Source organism: Diadema antillarum, unplaced genomic scaffold (assembly GCF_040938485.1).
Source record: "Diadema antillarum isolate AM-2024a unplaced genomic scaffold, OU_Dant_1.0 scf00000123, whole genome shotgun sequence".
NCBI classification, from domain to species: domain Eukaryota; kingdom Metazoa; phylum Echinodermata; class Echinoidea; order Diadematoida; family Diadematidae; genus Diadema; species Diadema antillarum.
The window spans coordinates 1,990,364-2,017,926 of NW_027271012.1; the positions used below are offsets into that span (position 1 = coordinate 1,990,364).

The following is a 27,563-nucleotide window of genomic DNA, read 5'->3' on the forward strand; positions in this document are numbered from 1 at the left end:
CCTCGAAACATTACGAGCAATACACTTGAAATCAGTTTCCCGCTTCGATTGTGAAACACTTTAGGGCTTTTTACACTTGTGTTTCTTAACCCCGGACTTTCTCTGACCCAGGACTATCGTTAGTCCCGTACCAATTTTTTCAGCTTTTTACACTCGCCAATTAGTCCCGTACTATCTCTTGTCCGGGGCTAAGGAGAAATCTGACCTTTTTACACTCGTATTTCTTAGCCCCGGACTTTCCAAACAACATGAATATTCATAATTACGCTGTGTACTGTACACGTACACGCACGCACCGGCAGCACTTGATTACCTCGTTTCTGATTGGTCAGTGAGGGTCGGACTTCGTCTCCGTCGCTTAGCCCAGGATTATTTTTTCGTTCTGTTTACACTCACTTGCTTGGCACCGCAATTGCGGTGATAGCACCGCAATTGCGGTGCTAACCCCTGCTATTTTGCAGGGCCAGATAGTACCGTACTATCGGTGGGGCTAGCCCACTTTGGCAAAAACGAGTGTAAACAGAAAGTGGGCTAAGGATAGTCCCGTACCAACGGTGGGGCTAAGGCCCCCCCTTAGCCCCACCGTTGGTCCGGGGCTAAGCAAAAATTTACAAGTGTAAAAAGCTTTTTTGATGTCCAGAGTTGCTGTCTCTTTCGTACGCGTGCGCGCGCGTGTGTGTAAGTGTGTGTAAGGTATATATATTTCTTTTTTATTCTAGAGGACCCTTGCCGCTCCCTGCCTGATCTCTCGTTCGAACGGCTTTACCCTTACTGCAGTGCTTGAATAGGTGCAAGCAGGGGCGGATCCAGGAATTCCGTAAAGGGGGGAGGGGGACGTTGACAAAGATGATTTGTTTTGTTTTAACACAAAATAAGGGGGTGCACCCGCTGTGCCCCCTGCCAATCCGCCACTGTACAAGATGATGTTGGGATCAGAAATAACATAATGGTTACTTAGCCCTCTAGGAGAACAATGACATTCAGGTTGAGGTGGAAATCATTATACACTGTAGTCTGTACCTTCAATTTGCACGATGTGGTTCGGCTCCACGCGATTAAACGTCGGGGTCAACCCTGCATAAAACACGTCTTGGAGGATCTCATCAGTGACATTAGTCAACGTCGGAAGAGCAACTCTGAATACGACCTCCATCAGCGTAGTGCCTACCAACGTGAAGTTGAAAACGTACACATCCAACGTGTCCGCTGTTAATCGTGATCCCCGCAGGTGTGTCAGGACCTAGAAGTTACAAACACAATGAAAAGCAGTTTACAAATGAAGTAAGCGTGATACAGGTGTCTGTTCCTTTTAATGTGCTTTAGTGTCTACTAAAACTGATTTCCGTTGCAAACTTCTCGTATTGAGAATGTTGTTGCGGAGCAAGGGAGGAGCGCAAGTGTGTTCAACTCCTGTCTGTCTATGCAGTTGCAAGTGCCAGGTGCATGTGTAATGTTCGTTTACGTGTGGCAAGTCGATACTGCTACATGTGTTTTCATGTTTAATCACTCCCAAAATGACCGGTCTTCTCAGCAAATTAAGCTGAGAATGCGATTAGCTGTTTAAAATTTGACATTCATGACTTGTTAAAGTATTATCTGCTATAAAATGTGGGTAGAAATGAAATAAGAAGACAATATTTATTTACCCGTTTATGACGAGAGACAACCCGATTATCAGGTAATTTTAATGTGCATTGGTACTGACTTTGACAATACTACCCAAATAAACGGAGTACCCTTTTAAGCGATACCCGATTACGCGGAGAGTACTGTATTACATCTTGGAGTTTTCTCCACAAATATGTCATGAACTCTCTGCTGCCCTCTTCTGAATGGGTGCACTTTTGAATGCTGGGATTTCCTTATGCCTTGCCAAATTTGCAATGATTAATTTGAAGGCATCAAGCATTTGAATAAGAATAACTTCGAACAAAGGTATTGGTTCCCTTTAAGAGAGTGTGGCTGGCATAAACTGCGAAATTTAAGAGCAGTTAAGAAACAAAAGAAAGACAAAAGAAATAAACAAAAGAAACAAAAGATTTTGATTAATATTAATATACAAAGCAAAAAAAAAATAAAAAGTTAACAATGATCAATGCGACACAATTTGCATTATTTTGTTCACCACGAAGACACTTCAAGCAGTTATTTCACACGCAGCAGGGTTATGCAATGACTTCCACATTTCTGCCTTTAAGAGTGACATCTCACACTTATTATTGTAACGTATGATTATGTTTACAGCACGCTTCGGATGTAAATCCTGAGCCTAATAAACAGTTATTTAGCACAGTATCACCGTTTCACATTACATCGGAGGAAGAGCCGTAACTTACATCGTCACTCAACAATTCGTAAGTAGGTGGGCTTTGCAATATGTCAGCATATTCAACCACTTCCAGTCCAGATAGTGTCGAAAATCTCACCACCAATGAGAGTGTGTTCGCGGCTGAAAAAAAGGAAAAAAAAACAACAAATTAGGATAGAAACATTGGTAAAATTGCTTTGTTTTGATTGGTCCTTCTGGGGTCATCCCACGAGACCGACGCCCACGAGTCATACAGCCTATGAGACCGACATCGAAAATAAGTCCATGAGTTATACACCCCACGAGTTATACAGATCACGAGCCATATAGCCACGAGTTCGACACAAGGCAAATGAATCCTGTGAGTTCGACAGACGGACAGTACGAGACCGACATGAAGAACAGCGCAATTTATTATGTCAACTACAATTATAATCTGTACAGGATGTTGCTTTTAATAACATCATTTAAGGGGAACAGAAAATATTGCCGCCTGCTTGTTTCGTGACAATAAAAAAAAAACGTTATAAAAAAAAGGGGGGTGGAGTAGGGGAACAAGATTTCCTTACAAGATAGAGAAATTAACGCAAACGAGGGTGCTTTTGCATTTTGGAATTGAAGAGGAAAGATGTGTGCCTTCTTTCCCAGTGTTGGTCTCAGTGAGCCTATTTTGCATAGAGTCGATCTCGTAGGCTTTGTCTGCGTTTGTCAGTCTAGAGAGCCCTTTTTCTTTGCAGCATCAGCATCCTGAACTCTTATTGCGTAGTGTCGAACGCATGTGTTAAATGACTCCGTGGGCTTATTTTCCTTGATGTCGAACTCATTGGCTTTGTTACTTAGTGTCGAACACGTGGGATGTATAACTAGTGGGTTGTATGACTTGTGTGCTGTATGACTCGTTGGCTGTATGAACACATGCACACACACACACACACACACACACACACACACACACACACACACATCCACTTGCATGGAGATTTGCACACATATACACCAAAACATGAGGAAACAACACCGTGAAACATGGAATCTCCGTCTATGCCAACTAAACTTCTTTTTTTTTTAATAAGAGGCAACGAATTACGTGAAACTACATTATATATATATATTTTTTTTTTCTGACCTTCCTTTTACTCTCCGTCTTTTAATCATATCTTTAGCGGCGTAATCCTTTTCCTCCCTTATCAGTAATTCCTTAATTGAGTATCTTTCAAGCATAGATTTTGTTAATCCACATCATCAATAAAAATACCCCACCTTTCCCCATACGTTACTAGCATAATTTATTATGCCTCCGCCACGAAGTGGTGCCGGAGGCATTATGCTTTCGGGTTGTCCGTCCGTAATGAATTTTGTGGCAAGTGTAACTTAAAAGCCTTTTGCGGTATCCTAATGAAACTTGGCATGTATGTGTATTGGGGGTGAAGTTGTTCCTATCAACTTTTGGGTGCACATGCTCAAGGTCAAAGGTCAAAAGGTCAAGTAAAAATATTAAAACTTCACTTTTTTCACCGTACCTTGGAAATTGTTCGAGTTATCTTCATGGAACATACATGTACTGACTGGCAGTGATTATCTAGACAATTTAGGGTTCATGGGGTCAAAGGTCAAGGGCAACACTTCAAAATTTTACTATTTCCCTCACGTTTATGCAATGCCAGCAGGATTATTATTTTTTTTCACTTGAAGTGTGCATGTATAACCTAATAGAGATTCTCTGGAAAGTTTTTTTTTTTCTTTTTGCCTCAAAGGTCAAAAGGTCAAAGATCAAGTGAAAATGCTGAACTAAGTTTTTCCTCCATATCTCGGAAGTGGCTCAAGTTATCTTTTAACTTTCTACATATTTATGCATGTTCTGTCTGACATTGATTATCTTATGAATCTTAGGGTCAAAGGTCGGATGAAAATGGTAACAATTTACTATTCAATACAGAAATTGCACTTTTTCTCCATACCTTGGAAATTACTCAATGCATAAACGTATGAATTGGTCAAAGTCAAGTTAAAGTCCTTAAATCCCAAATACGCATGCTCTCCTATTCATCCAATTAAACCTAGGTCAAGGAAGGTGAACATTCAACACATTTGTGACATACTTGCCATTTTAATATTTAGCCAATTTTTTGAAAATGTAATCACACATTGTCCACATGTGCTATCTAGACCTATTAGGAGAATCATGCATCATAGCGGAGGCATACCAGTCGCCATAGCGACATTTCTAGTTCATGAATATAATATGTGACCCCCCGCTACAACAAAAGGATCCTAAAGTCGCTGACGGCTGAGCCGAGAAAATTGAGTTTGAAGTCACATTATCAAAATTGGTCAAATTTTGTCGCCCCTACACGGATTGTCGCCCCCGTCACGGATTGTCGTCTGGCGACAATCCGTGATGAGGGCTGGCGGCACGGAATGTCGCCCGCCCTCGAAGCACATTTTGCTGGATAATATCGTTCTGGACATAGTCATTGAAATACTAACACAACTAACATGGCTACATCAATGCAAACAGGCCATGTAAAAAGTCATGGTGAGGTTTCAAGGAAGTGTGTATGTGCGCGCGCACATGATAATTTAGTGTCCGTTTGTGCGTGTGCGTGTGTGTGTGTGTGTGTGTGTGTGTGTATGATGGAAGAATGTGTTTATTATGTCAGCTTTTTGCGTATGTGTTTTTTTAGCTGCGCGTGGGTAGGGATACGTAGTAAGCTGTTGCTGGCATAAACGTTGATATTGATTTTATCAGCAGCTTTGACTTTGATGAGTTGGTTTGGCGGATTTGTTTATGAATACAGAGTGGTGCTTGCGTGCGGGCGGATGCTGCTTTTCTGCGTAAACTCCAAATCTTGGGGGGAACGAGCTTTCGCTCACGCTGAATCAACACTGTGGAATTCACTTCCTCGTGAGCTGAAAGACTCAAGCTCTATAACATCTATCAGGAGTGATTTAAAATCATATTTGTTTAGCAGTGCATTTTGAAGACCAGTGCCTTTTGAAGACAGACTTTCATGTCTTTTTTTTTCTGCTTCTTCATCTTCTTCTATTACGGTGATGTACTTGTATCTTCAGTCTGTTTGCTTTGATGTACAATTGTAAAGCGCCTTGAGCATTTAATCAAAGTGGAGAACGGCGCTATAGAAGTTGTATGTATGTATTATTATTATTATTATGTCTTATTTATCAACATTGGGAAGTCGTTTCATCAGGAAGGAATGTGGTATCGGTTCGGGGTGTGTGTGTGTGTGTGTGTGTTGGGAGGGGGTTACAATTCGTTATTGCAAAAGTTCGTTATTCTGAAGGCTCTTTAGTCCGAAGGTTTTTTATTCGAAGGTTCGTTATTTCGAATTTCATTTTTGGATCAACGAACCTCTAGGTACAGGGAATTGTGTGTTTTGGATAAATGAAGCTTCGGAAAAAAACGAACCTTCCGAATAACGAACCTTCGTTTGTGTGTGTGTGTGTGTGTGTGTGTGCGTGTGTGTGTGTGTGTGTGTGTGTGGGTGTGTGTGTGTATGTATGTGGGTTGGTGAATGTGGGTGTGGGATGATTAATTCTTTGGTCAATCAGGGGTTGGTGGGTTGGGGATTGGATTTGAAGAAGGATAGTTTTAAATGGTATGACAGATTTTGGTAGGATTTAATATTTAGGATAAATGTAGGCCCTAGATTTGTTTCGGCTGGGGGGGGGGGGGGTTGGTCGGGGGTTTTTTATGACTGATTTCATTCTAGATTTCTATAATGTATTTGTGTTTTTTTATGTATATGCCCTTATAAGTAAGGAGGTGTTACATGATCCAAACCAATATTCAAGGGATATAGGTTTGGTAGGGCCCTACATGTCAAAACTTTCTCGTGAAGAAATTGTTAGTGGGGTTGGTCTATAATCGAGTTATCTATGCTGAAGTGAGATTATTTGTAGTATAAAATGACAAATGGATTTGTTTGTGTTTCGAATTGCCATTTGTAACTTTTTTGTTCATGTTACATCCAGAATGGGTCGATTTATGAATGATTTGAATGAAATCAATACATATCAAGGAAAAACACAAAAAAAAAGGTGTTGAGTTGGCTTATTTGCATTATGACGATTTGTTTGAGTGTTTGTTGGTGTTTGTTTGTATTACGTATGTACTAGCGGTGTGCATATGGCAGTTCGTTTGTGCTAAAATCAACTAACGATTGACAAATTATTTACGGCGTGTGGAAATTATTCGCTAATGCATAAAGCATGCCAAACTTATTCCGGAACAAAGAATAGTGGTATGGACTTTGTAGTTACGACTGATGGAAGAAAATGACTGCAGTAAAAAATGAACAAAGACAGAAAACATTTGGGGAGGGTACCTCCATCGTATGTATTTTCTCTCGGTCTCTCTCTCGTCTAGCCCGCCTCACCGCTGAAATTGACACACCCATACTAATTTTAGATCAACGCTGGTGTGAACTCTTTAAACACGTGCTCATATACGCTGAAGGCATTTTCATTGCCACAGTAGCGCCTGCAGTAAAAAATGAACAAAGACAGATAACATTTGGGGAGGGTACCTCCATCGTATGTATTTTCTCTCGGTCTCTCTCTCGTCTAGCCCGCCTCACCGCTGAAATTGACACACCCATACTAATTTTAGATCAACGCTGGTGTGAACTCTTTAAACACGTGCTCATATACGCTGAAGGCATTTTCATTGCCACAGTAGCCCCTGCAGCAGAAGATTTATGGTCATTTTAGGTGGTACCCATATACGTATGACATCGCTTGACCATTGATGCTGAACATCTTTTCCTTGTACTCTTTGAATGTATATTTTTCGAAACTCGGAAGGTAATTTTTGGGTTGGGCATGAGGTGACAGCATTTTTTTTTTTTCACTTTTCTGGCCAGGAAGGTGTGGGACAGCGATAAACTATATAAAATGAGAACGAATTTAGTATTTCCCTATAGTCTTACCCACTTTACGCTCCATGGATATTACATTTTTTTAAAATATTGTATTTGGGTGTCGGAGGGGTGTCCGAATGTCCTATTTTTTTTTTCGGAAATGTAATAGACATTGCTTTGTTATAACAATCTCCTTAACATAACCCAGGAAGTCATGAATATCGCTGCACAATGACAACGTAACCACAGTTTGTCTATTTCGTGACTGCAAGTAATATTTTCTTACTCTGTTTAACTTATCGATCTAGAAAGCATTCTATTTGTGGTGTAATTATGTTATGTAGTCTTTACATTTATGATGTTTGTCCATATTTGAGCTGCACAAATAAAATTCAAACTTCAAGTTCAAAATTTCATATATCTTTCATTACTGTAAAGCAAATAAAGAAATGCGAAAATTTTTCACAACTTGTACGTAAATTCAATGTCAGTTTTCCCCAGTGTACAATGTAAGACAGTCCATATGTGATAAATTTGCTGTCATAATACATTGACTTGGCAGGGATCGTCATATTGCACATAATTATTTATAACAATCTGTAACTATCCGAAAATATCCGCAACTCTCCGTAAATAGTCGCAACTCTCCGCAAGTGTTCCGAACTATTCGGAAGTTTATGCAAGTTGAAAGAACAAAATTACGTGCCAATTCGTAAGAATATCCGCAAGTGGACGCAAGTATTCGCATTTGGTAGCATCTCTTCGTATCGCCCGCATATTTCTCCCCGTATGTTTTGTTAAAATGCTCTGATGACAGCAAGAGATCCCCAGGTGTCCGCATAAAAAAATAAAAAAAAAAAATTATTTTAACATAACGCCGGACGCAGAGCATTATGTGATTGGGGCCTTACGTATAGACACACGAACGCTCACACACAAGTCACATACGTAGGACCTACGTAGCCCACGAACACCAAACCCCTCAGATAGTCATGCAGGCACAAAACTGCGCCCACAAACACGCACCATCACATACCCTTTGATCTATACACATACGCCACTATATACCACATACACACGTGCTTACAGGCACACTATATACACAAACAAACCACTACCACTATACAACCCCCACACATGCACAGTCTCTACATACATTGTATTGTATTATTATACTCCAAGCACACACACACACACACACACACAACAATACGGAAACTCATACACAAGTCACTCATTGTACGCACCTACAAATCATACACAGCACATATCATGCAGCTCACAGCAAACAGACACACACACACACACACACACATACGCATAACTTACCAGTCATACCCATCCCACCAATGCTTAACATAGGAGGAACCACCACGAGCCCGGGGCGACAATCCGTGACGGGGCGACAATCCGTGTCGCAACAAATATTTTGACATCACGGATTGTCGCCTTCGAGGTCAAAAACTGGGAACTGCACAAGCGTCACGGATTGTCGCCAGACGACAATCTGTGAGGGGGGCGACAATCCGTGCCGCCAACTCCGTCACGGATTGTCGCCCCGAGCCGGGGGCGACAATCCGTGTAGGGCCGACAATCCGTGTCGCAACACCGATTTCTGTTTTTGGCATAATTTTGTAATCTAATATTTTATTTATCATCTGCTGAAATTTCGAAGCTTAATGATTAAAGGAAAGGTAAGAAATCAGCGTTCAACGTAACCGAAACGTGTCCGAAGATTTGTATTTAGCGCCGCAGCTAGACCCCGCCCCTAGCAACGAGGGAGTGATCTTATTGGTCAATGCGTGGCATCCTGATTATTGCTTGGTCGTGCGAAGACCGCTGACGCTAAGCTTGAATGAACATCGCGGAGGTCGCTAGGAGCATGCCTTCTATTGTCCAGCGATGAAAACTCTCTCTCCTCCCTTTGATCATGACAGCGTCGGAAGGAAAACTTTGAAGGCGTTTTTCTCCAAACTCTGATTTCCCCAACCACTTGACATGCGCTAATAAAAGTATCAATATTTCCGCAACTGAGTATTTTTATGAATTGTGCTACATAATTATGAAATTAAAGTAGAAGAGTAAGGGAATAATGTCATGCCATTTTCAGAAAACTGTCCTCCCCCGACTTTCGGATCCTTTTGTTGAAGCTGGTCACACATGTTTTCAAAACACCAATAAATGTGACCCGCTACAACAAAAGGATCCGAAAGTCGGGGGAGGACAATTTTCTGAAAATGGCATGACATTATTCCTTTACTCTTCTAATTTCATTTCAGTTATAGCAAAACTCAAAATAATACTCGGTTGCGGAGATAACGACGATTTTATTAGCGCATGTCAAGTGGTTGAGGAAATAAGAGTTTCGAGAAAAACGCCTTCAAAGTTTTCCTTCCGACGCTATCATGATCAAGGGGAGGCGAGACAGTTTTCACCGCTTGACAATAGAAGGCATGCCCGTAGCAACCTCCGCGATGTTCATTCAAGCTTAGCGCCAGCGATCTACGCATGACCAATCGGTAATCAGGATGCCACGCACTGACCAATAAGATCACTCCCTTGTTGCTAGGGGCGGAGTCTAGCAGCGGCGCTATATCCAAATCTTCCGACAAGTTTCTGTTACGTTGAAAGTTGGAGAAATCATGGCCAAGAAAAATGCTGATTTCATGCCTTTCCTTTGATCATTTAGCTTCGAAATTTCGGCAGATAGACAAAACATTACGTCACAAAATTATTCCAAAGACAGAAATCCGAGAGTTTTGACCAATTTTGATGATGTGATTTCAAACTCGATTTTCTCGGCTCAGCCGTCAGCAATTTTAGGATCCTTTTGTTGAAGCGGGTCACATACCATTTTAGATGACTGGATTGATTCAATATCTTGTACTAATAAAGCCATATCATCTGCATAAAAACATCTGTTTATCCTAACATCTGCTTGTCATGCTTCTCCATGTGCCAACACATCTATACATATAAAGATGAAATGATATGTGACAATTGATCACCTTGTCGAACTCCTTTTCAACTTTATAAGAAATGCTCGTCATGATCATGACAACATTCAACAACCCTGCAGTATACTAAATATGCTATCATTTAAAACGTAAACAGCAATTTAAAGTGAATCAAAATGATCATGACACCATTCAATAACCCTGCAGAATCCTAAATATGCTATCATTTAAAACTTAAAGAACAACAATTCTAAGTGAATCAAATTACCAAAGGGAGTATAACTACAGATACAATTTCTAGTAAAAGTCCAAAATATGACCCCATCCACCCTGAAATATCTACCCCTACACAAAACAAGGAATAGATCTACAACATCTAATCACACGGTCACTCGTACTGAACCTCCACAGGCAATTTCCCCCAACTGCTTTATAATTCCTACAAACAAAATACGGACGATATTACACACCTAGCAATCCTTCAGCTTAATTCCTCCTTCTCCTTGCCCATGACACCCCACTTCTTCAAAAATGTGATGCCATAGATAAGGAATCTATAATCATTTTTTTTTTATAGACAGCGTGTGACGTGTTATCGTAATGGGCTTCAGAGCTCAGTGGGTAAATCGAGTCCACCGCGTAGATTGCGTTGTAATTATGTAAACATAATTCATAAGTTTAGTTAAACAATTACACCATACAAACAGCGGTGAGTTGGTTCAGTCGGTAGCGCGTCTAGCTGCCTCACGATCACGCGGCCCGGGTTCGAACCCGAGTCTGGACTGAGCAATGTTGTGTGTAAGCATACCGTCCCCTCTAGCAAGAGGCAAAACACTCTGTCCCTCGGATAGGACATAAAATGGAGGTTCCGTGTATGAGAGAGTAACAACTCATGCACGTAAAAGAAAAGATCCCGCTTCATTCATTCATCGCAAAGAGCAAGGTGTTTAACCCGGTGAAGTGGTCCCACCTCACATCCAGCTGGACCCCATGGAAAACCAGCTTAACGTAGCTGAATATGGGCTATCCAGCCATCTTCTCAGATGGAAATGAAAAAACAAAACAAAACAAATAAACAAACAAACAACCTGCACCACACATGCCAAATGTGATTCCTTTCATGTTCCACAAACAAATATCACGAATCGAAGGAAGCTGCAGATAATCAGACATTTCAATACATTGTCTTCTGGAAAGCTCATCACGTGAGATACATGTAAGAGATATAAAGCCCTTACCTTGGCAAGATCCGTCACTAGCTTCGAAGGACATATCTGCGCATTCGCATTTGAATGATCCTACTGTGTTTATGCAAATGCGATCCTTGGAGCAGTTATGGGCACCCGTCATGCACTCATTTGCATCTGGAGGAACAACAGAATCATTTCAAAAGTAATAGAAAATGAGACCTTACATTCATTCCATCAAACAGTAGAAGACCAATACGGTTAAAAAGTGAATGCTATGTTCGGCTATGAAAATGTGGTTGAACGATGGAAAACGGCTTCCACCTCGAAAGGAAGAATCCCTTAACCATGCAGGCTTCATTTCTCTTCTAACTGTCTTCCATGTAACTTATTTGATCTTATCTTCAAACAAAGCAAGATGATTACATGGAAAAATTGGACGGGAAACAAGATCTAGTCATACAGAGATTGAACCATTACGATCATGAACGAACTGCCATTTTCTTTATGATTTATTTATGTTTTATTCATTTATTTACTTTTACATTTGATATCCCCTCACCTTCACATATTTTGGGACTAGAGTTCTGATAACCTGTACTGCAGTTACACGCGTAGTCTCCTTGCGTGTTGTGACACACCGATATACCTGCCTGGCAGGAGTCAGTGCTAGCAACACACTCGTCGAAATCTATGGATGAGAAGAAATGTATATGATGATATACCATTAATTAAGTTTAGTTATACTGTAATCATAATATCGGATGAAGAATGCAAAATACTAACCTGTTTGGTCCTTTGCTTCTTGAAACAAATGCTTTCCCGCATGATGACGTGTTTTCATCCATTTAATGTTTTTATCATCTAATAATTACAATACAAATTGTGTAATTTCATCACATGATTGCAAAAATTAGGAAAAGAGATACCTGGAAATACAACACGACGATGGACGTATAGAGGAAGTTAATCCAGACACGAATCAGAAAGGTTATCACTGGGGAGGAAAACTTGGTTACAGGTGAAAATGTAAACTAAATGAAATGACGTGCAAATATCGGGCACTACAGCCTTCTTGTCGAAGTTTCACGCATGTTTTGTTTTGTTTTCGGTCAGATGTCGAAAGCACATTTTGTGTGTGTGTGTGTGTGTGTGTGTTTTTGTGTTTTGTGTTTTTTGTTTTGCTTCAGGCCACTTACAAAAGCGTATTGAATAGAAGTTTGGAGAATCCAAATTGTGTTGGTCGACTACCAGGTCAGTGTCAGACATGTTGGGTGGTGACCCAATGAGGCTAGACCGTCCGATGACGGTCACGCACCACATGTCTGACACTGACTTCAAAGTCGACCAACTCAAGTTGGATTCATCAGACTGCAGTTCGAAAAACTTCAGAAGCAACAGACGACCTTAATACCCCTATTCCACAAAAATTGCTTGTCATCGGTCACTCGTCAGAAGAAAAGTTCGTTGCTTCCAGCCACCCGTCGAACTGCATCGGATGACATGTTACAGTCTGATGAACCAGACATCATTCTGTTGGTTGCCTATCAGGCCAGTGTCAAATATGTCGCTCTTGATCCTCATTGGGCGATCTTGCCTTATTTAATTCAATTCAATTCAATTCAGTGTTTATTTCATTTTTCGACGAAACGTTTAAGTTACACTTCTTTTGACAACAGAGAATAAGGTAAACAGAACATTATGTATTGAAGAGAATGTACAACAATTGATGACCTTATACTGTTATAGTAATTATACATTGTAGTGGAAAAGAAACAGAAGTGATCGAAATGAAGTACATGTATAACTTTGCTTAAAGTGCGACAAATGGAGAGACCCACTAAAAAGACAGAGCTTATAGAATGTGTGCCCCTCTGGAAAAATAACATCAATGGGAAGATTAATTGAAGCATCATAAATACAAAAGGAGAAAAAAAAAGGAAAAAAAAGAAGAGGGAGAAGTCTGGAAGCCCACTGAGAATTAGATTCACAGATAAATACACTTTAATACTTTCATAGCCGTAAGCAACGTAGAACAAGACTTGACAACAAATAAACTGCTGGAGAAAAGGATGTACGAGACAAAACGGGATGGACAAGACTAACAGACGCGAACAAACATGAAACACGACTAGACAACAAAACAGCTACTGAAGAAAAGGCTGTACGGGACAAAACAGAATGGACAAGACTAACAAACAAAAGACAAGATAGCAAACAAAAATGCACAACAGAGACAGCGATCTTCGACAGAAGCATGTTAAGAGAAACAGATGATAGTTGTGGAGAAAAAAAAAAGTGATATCGTAACTCCTGAAAGGAGAAAAGCAAGGAAATGAAGGGATGTATGAACAGGAGTAAGACAGAAATTCAAGTCTTTGACTCTTTGGGCGATAGCGTAGATGGCAGCAGACATCCAAAAGATTACAATTTATTCTTCAAAGCGAAGAAAAGGTGAGTAAGTCAGTATGTGAGAAAAAAAGGCCAAATGGCTAGCTCAGTACTGTAGAGGCCAAATGGCTAGTTCAGTACTGTAGTGTCATACGATTGCAGAAAAAAAAGGACTTCAGTCTCCTCTTGAAAGGATAATGGATGGGGCGTTTTTTATATGATTCAAAGAATTCCAAAAATTTGGGCCTATATAAATAAGTGTATTTTCAGAAAAGGATCGTACGTAAAAGGGGTAAATGAAATTCATTGGAACGCCTAGTGGGATATTAATGAAATGATTGGTTTTTGAGGAACATAGAATAAAAAATAGATGGAAGCAAATTGTTGCAATACTTGTACAGAAACTGGCCTAAATTGTACAAAAACAGATCTTTAATTTTTAAGAGCTTGTTAGAGGCAAACAACGTGTTTGTATGAGAACGTACGGGGGGAATGGCAGATAACGCGGAGGGCTTTCTTTTGCAAGAGGGACACTCTTTCAAGTAAAGTCTGATGCGTGTTGCCCCAAACTAAAACTCCATAATTCAAATGAGGCAATATTAACGACGCATATAACATAAGTAATGTTTTTTGTGGAATATGAAATTTCAATCTATTTATAGCACCTATATTACGCGATATTATATTACAAATAATGTGATCTCTAGGAAAGTTTATCGTCTACAATGAACCCCCAAAATTTAATATTTGATACTCTTTGTGGATGAGAATCATCTAAAACTATATTTGTGTTTAAACTATCAACAGTATTACTAAAAATCATATATTTCGGGGTTTTTTTTTTGCATAAGTGATAACTTATTAGCTCTGACCCAATTTGTCACTTTATTCAATTCAATATTGATTTTGTGAACAAGAAAATCAATATCATTATGGGCAAAAATACATTTGTATTATCTGCAAAATGAATAAAAGAGAGACCATCAGATACACGACAAAAATCATTTATATAGATAATGAACAATAACGGCCCTAATAGACTTTCCTGTGGGACGCCACATTTAACTTCTCTGATAACTGAATCATTATTTTTAATTGTAACAAATTATTTTCTATTGACTAAATAACTCTTGAACCACTCCAAGGCCTTCCCACGTACTCCATAATGTGATAATCTATGAAGTAAGATGTCATGATTGATGGTGTCGAAGGCCTTGGAGAAGTCCAAGAAAATACTAACTAAATGAGAATGATTATGAATGGCATGAACTACTCTATCAACGAAATGTAAAAGAGCATGCGAAGTACTATGTTTCTCACGAAAACCAAATTGAGAGTTCGTAAAAACTTCATGTACCTTCCAAAAATTGATCATTCTCTTATAAATAAGTTTTTTCTAAAACCTGAGACAGTGAGGACAATAATGAAATTGGGCGATAATTACTGACTACAAGTTCATCATCTTTCTTACATATTGGTATTACTTAAGCCAAATTCATTTTATCCGGAAACACACCGTTAAGGATTGACAAATTGAATATATGAACAAGTGGATCAACAATCGAGGAAATAACACCCTTAAGTATAAAATTATCTATCTCATCATAACCAGAACTTCGTTTGTTCTCAAAAAGAGGAAACTATGTCAATAATTCTAGATCTATTAGTTGGTGTAAAAAATATGGAATCAGAGTTGCGCTGGCCTAAAAATTCAGTACAATGAGTTTCTGTTGGAGGAATAGTTTGAGCATAATTTTCACCTATTTTTGAAAAATAGGAATTAAAAATATTTGCAATATGAAGAGAATCATTAATCAATTCATCATTCATTTTAATTTTGTCAATGTCAGAGTTTTTACTCGGAACATTATCGGAGCATCGTCCGATTTGTCCGACACTGACCCGATAGTCGACCAACACAAGTCGGATCCACCAGACTGTGAACATGTACTCTTACCAATATTCTTACTATGATATCCACTACAATGTCATATTAACCAAATTCAACTATTGATTAAACATGTTTTATGTCCAGTTAAGTCAAGATGCAGATGACGTTACTAAATTTCATGCATTGATACTTTCGGACACACTGAAGAGAGAGAGAAAAAAAAAATCACCTCAATTCGACACACCTGAGAAGCAACAGACTTTGCTCCCGACAAGTGACCGATCAAAAAAAAAAAAAAATCAGTTGAATGCGGGTATAACAAAGTAGCGTAGACGACCTTAAAGGGAGAGAGTTGTAGATACTGAGCAGGCAATTTTCATGATATCGAACAAACACCAATATTATTACTTTAATATCCACTTCAATGTCATATTTACCCAAATCAATTATTGAATAGCTTTTTTATGTCCAATAAAAGGGGAATTAACCCAAAATAAACAGGTGTATTGAGTGAATGCAGAAATATTAGTAGAGCACATCGGTGAAAGTTTAAGAACATTGGCCAATCCGTTGAAAAATTATGAATTTTTCAAATTTGGAGACGAGACCACTGGCTCAGAAGACTACTTCAAATCATGTTATCTCTTATGGACTACGATGATGAATAAAATATGAAAAAACTTATTTAAAAAAATGTCATATGTAAAGTACACATTCCCAGAACTTGCTACTGACATAATAATGTCATGGGTATTGTCCCCCCTTCTCCGCTCTGAGAAAAGGTAATACCAATGCTCTTTCATTATGCGCTAGAAAAAATGAAAAACAAATGTTAAATTGTCTTTATGTTTGCTTTATAATTATGGTAGCCCGTGTGGAATGTCATGATCTGTAGTTATCTTCTGATACAGCTGCCTCACAACCAAAACTTCAAAAATTCATGACTTTTGAACAGATTGTCCAATTTTCCTGAAACGTGCTCTGATGCATTCTACTACTATAGCTACATTAACTCAATCAACATGTATTTTTGGGGTTGATTTCCCTTTAAGGCGAGGTGAAGACGAAGTAAAAGAACTTCATGCACAGTGGAGGGATACTTTCGGAAACATTGAAGAGAAAAACAACATCACTTTTCATGTTAAACTTTTTAAATCACGCTTTAAGTAAGGGTTGATATCCAACCTGTACAGTTCTTTCGATCTTTAGACTCGTAACCATTGTTGCAAACGCAAAATGCTGATCCTACAGTATTGGTACAGGTCGAAAAGGAGCCGCAGAAATCTCCGTCGGGATCGCATTCATTTGCATCTGAGAAAATAAGCGAACAGATACAAAAATAATATCAAGTAGAACAAAAGAAAATATGCAGCTATCAAAGTGTTAATGGGATGTATCGATAGTTTTGCTTCTAGATGCTGTTGACTTGCCTCATAATAAGGGTGTCCCCTATATCTCTTTTATAATCTTTATAGTTATAGGTTTTCCCGGTCAATTTCGCACTTTTGTCACTCTATTTGATAGAAGGTTCATTCAACTTAGCGAAAATCCTCGTCACTGCACATTCTGTCATTCAAAATTGGAAGTTGTTCGTTCAATTTAGCGTTTCGATCGATGACATTTGCACATGTACCTTTCATATGCTCTTCAGTCATTCAAATTCGCCAGCACTAGCCGAAAAGGGTATTTCAGTCATTCACTTTCGCGTATGGGCAGTCAAATTCCAAATATATTATGTTCATCAAAATTAACGTCATGTTATTACGTTGCATTCTTCTTTGAAAAGGTGAGAACATTAAAACGCGTATTTCTATGTGACTTTTTGTTCCATCCAAGCACTGTTAAGCAGTATAAAAGTATTATATTTTTGACCCTATATAACTCTACTTTGTTGTTCTGTAACGCTACTTCTCTTTCATACTTGCCATTTTAGGCCTACATGTATCAATACTACAGAATAACATCATCTTCTAACAGTCATGACAACACAAGTTAGATACAGACGTATACTAATAATAATAATTGTCATGATAATAATGATGATATTGATAACAAATAACAATGATGCTCATTACATCAATGACATGAACAACGGGGAAAAGAGAAATATTTCCTATGGTCTTTATGTATATGTCTGTTTATACATCAATGTATATCGTAATATTGTCTTTTGTTGTAATTTGTATAGGTACACACAATTTTGAACTTTTAAATATAGGGGAAAATATTCGCTGTCAGCATTTTTTTTGGACTGAAAAGATAAAACAACGACCAACTTCTCTCTACCATAAGTTTCAAGTAGAGTAAATGATAGATTATGGAACCACAATTTGTGATCGTGCATCACTAAACCAACAAACAATCGCACATACTGATTTTGTGAGAGGACTGAAATTAGCTAAACAAAAATGTGTCAACCTAAACAGCCAATCTTGAGGTTTTCCTATTTTCTGAAAATGCAAGTCTTCTTACACACCATGCTCAAGCTTTGGATCATAAAACTGTGTCTTATACAGTTCCGTTTCACTTCTTAAAACTCTTGTACATACTTCCCTGTCAGCTCTAATAACGTTAGAAATGATAATACTACTGCTTTGAAAGGTAGCATTAATCATGAACAGAACGTGTGAATAAAGCATGCTAAATTTCAGCTTAATTTGATAATCCTTTTATTGATATTACTTTGGTGAATCACATTCCGAATAAGCTTTTGAATAGACCCTGTACTCTATAGCCCTTTTCTACATTCTAAAAGGTTCTCACACTTTCCCGGAGTGGGTGCTTTCTCTCCAATATTTGATAAGACAGGAAAGTTTACTTGAATTTATATAGACATCATTTTCAAAGTTTGCTTTTTCAGATTGTTTTCATAAGTAAAAATCCATGTCTTATGACTTTTTGTTGTTTTGTGATGGGTCAGATTTGCAGACTAGAAGACATTCTGAAAGATTCTCACACGTACCGGTGCAATTTTCACCGACCAATTCGTAGCCCTCGCTGCAGATACATAGATAGCTCCCGATCATATTAGAACACGTTGCCTCGGAAGGACAAATGTTGGGATCATCCCTACATTCTTCGATGTCATCACACCGTGAGTACGGATCGCCACGGTATCCTTCTTGACAGGAGCACACATATGAACCATTGGTGTTCGTACAGGTTGCAGTGTCAGCACACACCGTCACATCGTCACATTCGTTAATATCTATAATATACACGGACAAACAGATAGGCAAACAGGCGGACAGAAATCCATGAATATGCACATTCATTCACGCACACCAAGGCACGGACGTGGAATCAAAATGAAAAAAAAATGGGAGAATCGTGGTTGTTAAAATCTCGATTTAAAGAGTGTTTGTGCCCTTTATATACTTCAACAAAAAAAAATAAAACTCTTTCGCGAGACTTGAAGTGTGCAGTGATCACAAATTGGTAAATGAAGCACAAGTATTACGACAGAAGAAATATTGTCATACTAATGTGTTCAGTGTGTAGCTTCAAACAGAAATAATACCAAAGTAAGGTGTGTTGTGGTTTTATTTTTTACTTCACAATGTTGCATATCTATCCCAAAGAAAAAAGAAACAATATTCATGTAACTCATTAGATAATGAAAAGGACGTGTTGCAACGACTGTGTCTGTCGCAGGATAATATTTATGTCTCGTTAATATATATATATATATATATATATATACATGTATATTTGTATATATATATATATATATATATATATATATATACAACATCTAGATGAATCACAAGCAGAAGTTTAGATTGCAATTAGATTGATACTTGGTAAAAAAATTTCTCAATTTAGTTCTATGAGAGCAATAACCAAATACGGTTCTTAACTGGAAAGGGTGTTGCCTTCTGTCACGGAAACGTACCTGAACAAATATCACCATTCCCATTGTATCCATCGCGGCAGGTGCACATATAAGAACCAACGGAATTCACGCAATCTGCGTTGACGTCACACAACCCTCCAAAGCACTCGTCAACATCTGAAAATTGAAGAAGAGAGTGTGCTCTGATCTAATCGTGAAACTACGAAAGACCACTTGACATAATGTCGCCATTTGTTTTGATGTGGAAAACGCATTTTGTTACTCAAAGAATAATTGAGTTTCAAAAATATGAACATAATATAGATAAAGTAGCTTGTCAATATGAAATTTGGCAACGATAGTGCTGCACTTTTACTGATGACAGTTACTCTGTGAAATTCATGATAATGTTAATTGGCGTTTTAGATGTGAACACTATGCTTTTGTTAGTTAGCAATACACGATAACTAAATGATAACGCATACAACCCACTTAAATCAATGTTCTGTTGCTTATGAATTCAATGTACTAACAAAAAATTATGCCTTTTCCTTTCATTTTTATCTTTTTTGGGTTATTGTTGTTGCTGTTTGCTGTGTTTCATATTTTTTGTTTAGTTTAGTTTTGTTTTGTAATAGATTTATCTTCCAACTCACCTGTGCATGTGAAACCATTCCCTGTATATCCGTCAAAGCAGCTACAGGTGAACGACCCTTCCGTGTCATTGCAACGCGCGTTTAGACCGCATGGCGATGACAATACACACTCGTCGATGTCTAGTTACACATAAAGGAATATAATAGTCTTATTTTGTGTGTGTGTGTGTGTGTGTGTGTGTGTGTGCGTGTGTGCGTGTGCGTGTTCATGTGTGATATTCATATTTATTCCATACATACTATTAAAATGCATAAATGTTGACAACAAACAAAACAATCAACAACTACAGGACTTTCAAAAAGTTCTCCTCTTTTTAGATTAACCAAATGCGGTGTGAACAGGAATGTGTACATGCGAATTCGCCTTGTGCCGTAATATTATTGAATTTTGCACGAATACAATATATTTCTTATCAAATTGCACCAATCAACTGATCTACTACCATTCCAACGTCTCTAATACGTGTAGCTGTCCTATCACAAGTTTACCCGCAATTAGTCGAGATGAGAATAGTAAAGTCAACCAAATGAAGAAAAAAAAAAAGAAACGAGTTGAATGGTACATTGTGTCAGAGAGGGGTTACGTCGACTGAACTTGAATATTTGATAAGACAGGAAAGTTTCCTTGAATTTATATAGACATCATTTTCAAAGTTTGCTTTTTCAGATTGTTTTCATAAGTAAAAATCCATGTCTTATGACTTTTTGTTGGTTTTGTGATGGGTCAGATTTGCAGATTAGAAGACATTCTGAAAGGTTCTCACACGTACCGATGCAATTTTCACCGACCAATTCGTAGCCCTCGCTGCAGATATATAGATAGCTCCCGATCATATTAGAACACGTTGCCTCGGAAGGACAAATGTTGGGATCATCCCTACATTCTTCGATGTCATCACACCGTGAGTACGGATCGCCACGTAACGAATCCATTTTTATATCAAATGTTTTTTTTTTTTTGGTTTTTTGCAGGAAGCGTTACCATTATAGTGAAATTCTTTTATGTTTGAAAGGTCCAGCTTTACCTTTGGAAGCAGTGATTTAAACAATTTTCAAGATATCACATTCGATGCATATGTGTAGGTTTGTTGTATCATAAAACACCTTATAACTTTTTTTTTTTTTGGATATAAAGCCTAAAATATTAGAGATTACCTACACGAGGTAGTTTTGCGAGGCAATTACAGTTGGTATTTTGCAGGGTCGTGGAGTTCAGCGGGTGACATTAGAGCATATCACGAGCATCCAGGTTTTTACATATACAGTGGACTCCCGTTATATTGAAATCCTCGGGACCGGCAGTTTTCTTTCGTTATATCGGAATTGTTATAACCCAGCAAATAAACAATAGAAATAAATAGAGTGGATGACATTGCAGCCCAGATTTTTACTTCGTTATAACTAGAATTTTGTTATAACCGTGTTCGTTATAACGGGAGTGCACTGTAAAACAGGGAGGTGGGAAGAGGAGTGGAATCTAAACTCCCTGCTTTACATGTAAACATTCCGATCGACCACGAAGAGAAGACATTCAAGGAGGTCGCTGCGTGTCGATTACACGCACCGCAGAAGAACGCCGATAAATCAGCTCGTACAAGGTCGACTACTTAACAAGCAACACTTAGCGTCGAACAATGACTAGTCCATTTGTGCTCAATAACTGCACAGTGACCATCAGTTATTACAACTCTCCAAATTGAAACAGAAGCAAAAATTAAGTGTAAAAGCGTTCAGATGTTTGAAGTTCGCCTGTTACAACTACATATGTATCTTTGAAGTTGGAGTTGAATGATATATATTGATGAACAATTTGTCAATTATTCGACATGTTGGTGATGATCTACAGGTAGTCAAATATGGCTTGATCTATATCATAGTGCATAGCCGTATTCACATATTTTCCTAATTTACCTAGGGGATAGGTAATAATTATGATATTGACAAGCCTTGAGGATATACCAGATAAATAATTGCCCGCACTGAAAGAATATTTTCTGGTATCTCCCTCGAGGCCAGTTAATATTATATAAATGTAAGTATTTTTCTTAATAAAAGGTAACTGTAGACGGTTTGATCTGGAAACAGTTTTATTGTTATACCTATTGTTCACATTGTGTGTGTTTCTATCCTTAAGTCACATTTTAGAACTATTTTAAAGCACTAATACTGGGTTTTTGTTTCATCTGTAAATGGCAAATTATTGTGCCTTTAATATGCCTACTATAGGAAGTTAAGAAATGAAGCCACGAAGGCAAGTTTTATTTCAAAGGGTACTGAATTAAGTTGGATCCAATATCAAAGAATAATGTAGGACAATGTAGGAATATAGGTAGGTCATGTTTCATGTATCATATAAATTCTTTGGAGAGATGGAAGAAACAGGAGAATGCCTGGAGATAATCATAGCAGAAGAAAGACACAAGGTTATTACATTGTATAGATCACCCTGGCAATATGTTTGCTCCAAAAGGTGCGAAATCCAGACAAAAAAATAAAATCCTCCTAATTGCTTACACTTTAATACTCAACGTAAACAATTTTTTTTTTTTTTACAGGGGGTATCTTAGCGGCGAATGTTTGCAAACGTAGCAATTTTAGGTTTCGTCAAGTGTTTATTTAAAAAAATGGAATCAAACTCGGAAATGGTTTTCATTATCGCAAACAATTTTTCATATTCAAAACCTCTTTGTGCCAAGAACAAAATTTTGCGACTTTGATTGCAACTGGAAATTTACGAACACTTAACTTAAGAATTGCTTAGATTTGCAACGTTCGCAAACGTTTGTCGATCAGTGAGATACTCCCTTTAGGCACATTTCCTTTTCAAAGGCTTTGTTTATCCTATAGGAATCAAAGTAATTGTATGAAAATAACAAAAAAAACACGACTTAGATATTAAGATTTTCAAAATCAGAATACCATCAAGCATATATTTGACACGAAGACCTAAAAAAAAAAACAAGTAAAAATGAGCACAATTTGCTTACAAATAGATAAAAAGGTATATCGGACATTACACTACAATCGTTTGGTAAAATTTCTCTCTCGTTTGATTCCAAGCAATTTTCTCGAACATGCATTATTATAATGTTTTTTAAATGTGAAGGGAAATGCTTTTCATGATACAAATTATTATGAAATTTCAGCTGATAGAAGTTCTCTAAAATCATTGATATTTTAACGAGTCCCAAGATAAACAGAGGTTTAGAAAACAGGCTTTGGATTTTGAAGGAAAACACCAATTTCCTTCACAATTTCACAGTATCAAAATTAATGAAAACTGAGAGATCTGAAACAACTCATCTCAAATAATCGTAAAAATAAAGACGCAATCACCTGTGCAACGTCTATCAGCTTTGCACATTCTATGAATTCTTTTTTTTTCATTCCCAATTACGATTATGCCATTGGCTTACTTAAACAAGGATTGGCTATGTATCCTGATCCGCTGTAACCGGCAGGGCAGCTGCAGTTAAAACCTCCGACAGTGTTGCTGCACTCGGCGTTCTTCGAACAGATGTTGTGATCCATGCACTCGTCAATATCTATGATAAACATGCGTGTAAAGAGTTTGTTCTATAAAGAAGAAGACAAAAACAGCGACAACAACAACAAAACAAAAACTAGAAATGTCGCTAAGGCGATTGGTATGCCTCCGCCGTGATGCATGATTCTCCTTATAATGTACAGTACATATTGTGGACAATGAGAGATTACATTTTCACAAAATTGGCAAAATATTAAAATGACAAGTTTGTCACGAATGTGTTGAATGTTCACCTTCCTTGACCTAGGTTTAATTAGATGACTAGGAGAGCATGTATTTGGGGATTTAAGAACTTTAACTTGACTTTGACCAAGTCATAAGTTTATGCACTGAGTAATTTTCAAGGTATGGAGGAAAAGTGCAATTTCTGTATTGAAAAGTACATTGTTACCATTTTCATCTGGCCTTTGACCCTAAAGTTCACAGGATAATCACTGTCAGGCAGAACATGCATAAATATATATTAAGTTTCAGGATAACTTGAGCCACTTCCGAGATATGGAGGAAAACGTTAGTTCAGCACTTTCCCTTGATCTTTGACCTTTTGACCTTTGAGGCAAACAAAAAAAAAGAAAAAAGAGGAAGAAAGTGTCCAGAGAATCTCTAGTAGGTTACACATGCATACACCAAGTGTAAAAAAATAAAAAAAATAATCCTGCTGGCATTGCATAAACATGAGGGAAATAGTAATATTTTGAAGTGTTGCCGTTGACATTTGACCCCTGACCTTTGACCCCATGAACCCTAAATTCTCTAGATAATCACTGCCAGTCAGTACATGAATTACTATGTTCCATGAAGATGCCTTGAACAATTTCCAACGTACGGAGAAAAAAGTGAAGTTTTGATATTTTACTCGACCTTTTAACCTTTGACCTTTGACCTCATGACCCCAAAATTTTACCAGAAAATCTTAATTGGGTAATACATGTATACATTAAGTTTCAAGAAAATAATCTTCTGGCATTGCGTAGATATGGTGGAAATAGTGAAACTTTACGTATTTGACCTTGACCTTTTGACCTTTGACCTTGAGCATGCGCACCTAAAAGTTGATAGGCACAACTTCACTCCCTAATACACATACATGCCAAGTTTCATAAGGATACCTCAAAAGGTTTTTTCAGTTACGCTGTCCACAAAATTCATTACGGACGGACGGAAGGACGGACGGACAACCCAAAAAACATAATGCCTCCGGCACTACTTCATGGCGGAGGCATAACAAAACAAAAACAGATCAGTCCTTTTTTTTCATGAAAACCAGTCGATATTATTATACCGTGATCTCCGACGCGAACAACGCGACCAGTGTCATAAAGATACTCGAAGATGTGAAGAAAGAGCTTTTAAATCTACGTATTTCGTTAACATGCAAAACTTGAACGTTGGAACAAGTCACTTCCCAACTGATGTATTTCTCTCCTTTTTTTCTTAAATGTAACAAACAAGAATACGTAATAGTGTTCATGAAGAAAAAAAAACAACGAAACACACACACACACACACACACACACACACACAATAAGCGTCTTTTCCTCGCTCGGCCCACGGCCAATATTACAAAAGTGTCTGTGCATTGTATTCTATGTGCATTATTACCCCTAGCCGACTTCGATATCCAACAAGTCGTCGATGCGGTGAATATTGGTCAGGCAGTTGGCCCGACAAGTCACGACTATCCGTGTATCAACGAATTAATGTGGGGATATGCTAATTATGCAGAGACATCAGCAACGGAGGGGCGCCCCCATGTGGCAGGCACCTCTCTGCTTGCTGTTCACAGGTGAGTTGATGGAAATGAGAATGTCGCAAATTACACAAGAATTTCAGTGCTTAGATGTTATGGTGCTGTATTATCATTATTGGTAATTGTTATGAAGAGTTTCAGGGACCAAACAGGCATATTATGTGGAGTGAGAGTGTTTGTCATAATTTACATGAAGCCATTCCATTTGTCTCTGGTTGATGGTGGTTTTGTTCAGTGGCACTGAATGCACGGTAACCTATGTATGTACGTACCTGTGTTAAGTCGGTCTACGGACGTGTGTTGTGTGTACGGGCGTATGTAGTTAATTGCGGCTGCCGTAGTCTTGTACGCACAATGTATTCGTAGTGCAGTAGTACAATGCAAGGGCTGCAGGCCTGCGTAGGTTTGTGTACGTGACCAATTACGGTATTGGACAGTGTATTATGTAGCGCTGTGTAACAGTATAGGGCGTTTAGCGTGATCTGTGTACTCTCGTATTACATGGTGCTGTGTAGTACGGGGCGCCTATAATAGTGTGAGAAGATACCTAGTTGATGGTTTTTGATGGAAGCTATTTACCTATTTTGGTAATGCATTTATGGTGATAGAGTTGAGGAGGATTGAAGTTTAACCTGGGAGATGTGTAGCGTAGGCACATTATAGGTACAATGTTGCAACATTTGTAATGTATTTAAGGTGAAAGAGATGATAAGAATCAAAGTTGATCAAAAGAGATGTGCAGTGTAGTAAAGGCACAATGTTGTTCAATAAGGGTTGTACAGTAATGCAGCCGAGGTTTTAATTAATAGAGGGAACCTTTGTATTGCATTCCTTAATGATTTGCGATGGCTGTGTAGGTTGCAGTTATAGTGCTACAGCATAACTTTTGTACTAGGTGTTTCAAAAAACATTTCCCACTTTTGATTCTTAATAATTCATAAACTATATATCAGATAACACTGTCATTGATATGAGTAATAGCTGAATAGTGTATAATTTGGTTGGAGGTAGTTTGAATATGAAAACATAAATCAGTTTCATGAAATCCATGATTAATTTCACAGTTAGGTTCCAGATTTTGCTCTATTTTCAACCCTCTGTACAAAATTTCACTTTGCACAGGGGTCAATGGGTGTGTATGGGAGTGTGTGGTTAACACCCTGACAATGGTCCTAAACAATGGTTAGGGTTTGAATGCTTCATTATTTATTCATGAGAAATTCCACTATCACAACTAGTCTTTATTCAGCCTCTGGCAGTATCCGCATGTAAAAGTCAAATGCCTGCCGATACTGTTGTTGGGTCTCGACAGTGCTCTCCCTACTTCTGAAAAATGAAATTACAATGAATACCTTCTGTTCTATCGTAAACATGGTGACAGGAAGCAAAGAAAATCAATTAGAGTATACACTTGTGTGAATGGAGCCTTAAATAAATCTAGTGTGAAACATATTCCCCAATGATAAATGCTGCTGAACTCTTAACCAAAAATGATTTCTTTTTTGTCAGACTATTTAATTAGTAGACAGTTGTATTAAAATGAGGAACTTTAGATCATTTATGCTTATTTACATCCCAAATTTAGTGATATGTGAAGCAAAAATTGAAAATGATTGCCAGCTGGAATGGAATGTGGTGTTTGCAAGCACATGGAAACGTGTGCTTCCTCTTTCCATGTGCATGCAGTTTACCCTTTACCGTGCATGAATCCAGACTAGCAGTGCCCAGGGCAATCCACATGAATTATTGATTAAGCATTCATGTGCCTGGGAGCACAAGACTGACGCCTAGTCAACAGGTGGTTCAGGCATGTCTATTGTTCAGGGCCATTGTCAGCACACACTCACATACACATCATTGGTTCCTGTGCAAAGTTCATTTTTGTAAAGAGGGTTAAAAATTGACCAATATCTGAAACCTTACTTCAAAATCAATCTTAGATTTAATGAAACTGATTTATGCTTTCACATTCAAATTACTTTCAACCAAATTGTACACTATTCAGCTATCATTTATATCAATGACAGTTTTATCGGATGAATGGTTTTTGAGCTATTAAAGATCAAAAGTGGGAAATGTTTTTTGAAACACCTAGTAGTAGGAGGGTCTCAGTGTAAGAAGTGATGTGAATTAATTATCTCGCTTAATTATAGGCTACAAT

At 38.1% G+C, this 27,563-nt stretch overlaps 1 protein-coding gene across 1 annotated transcript in view; it reads right to left on the reverse strand.

The window, feature by feature from the left end:
- LOC139720209 (uncharacterized) overlaps positions 1 to 27,563 on the reverse strand; it is a 92,038-nt gene that overhangs the window by 18,799 nt on the left and 45,676 nt on the right. The window contains exons 18-23 of the mRNA XM_071631571.1: positions 23,522 to 23,650; positions 20,106 to 20,225; positions 19,510 to 19,626; positions 18,577 to 18,822; positions 11,895 to 12,023; positions 11,384 to 11,509 (exon numbers count right to left, since the gene is read on the reverse strand). Of these exons, the coding sequence (XP_071487672.1) occupies positions 11,384 to 11,509; positions 11,895 to 12,023; positions 18,577 to 18,822; positions 19,510 to 19,626; positions 20,106 to 20,225; positions 23,522 to 23,650 (867 nt within the window). The remainder of the gene's footprint in view (positions 1 to 11,383; positions 11,510 to 11,894; positions 12,024 to 18,576; positions 18,823 to 19,509; positions 19,627 to 20,105; positions 20,226 to 23,521; positions 23,651 to 27,563) is intronic.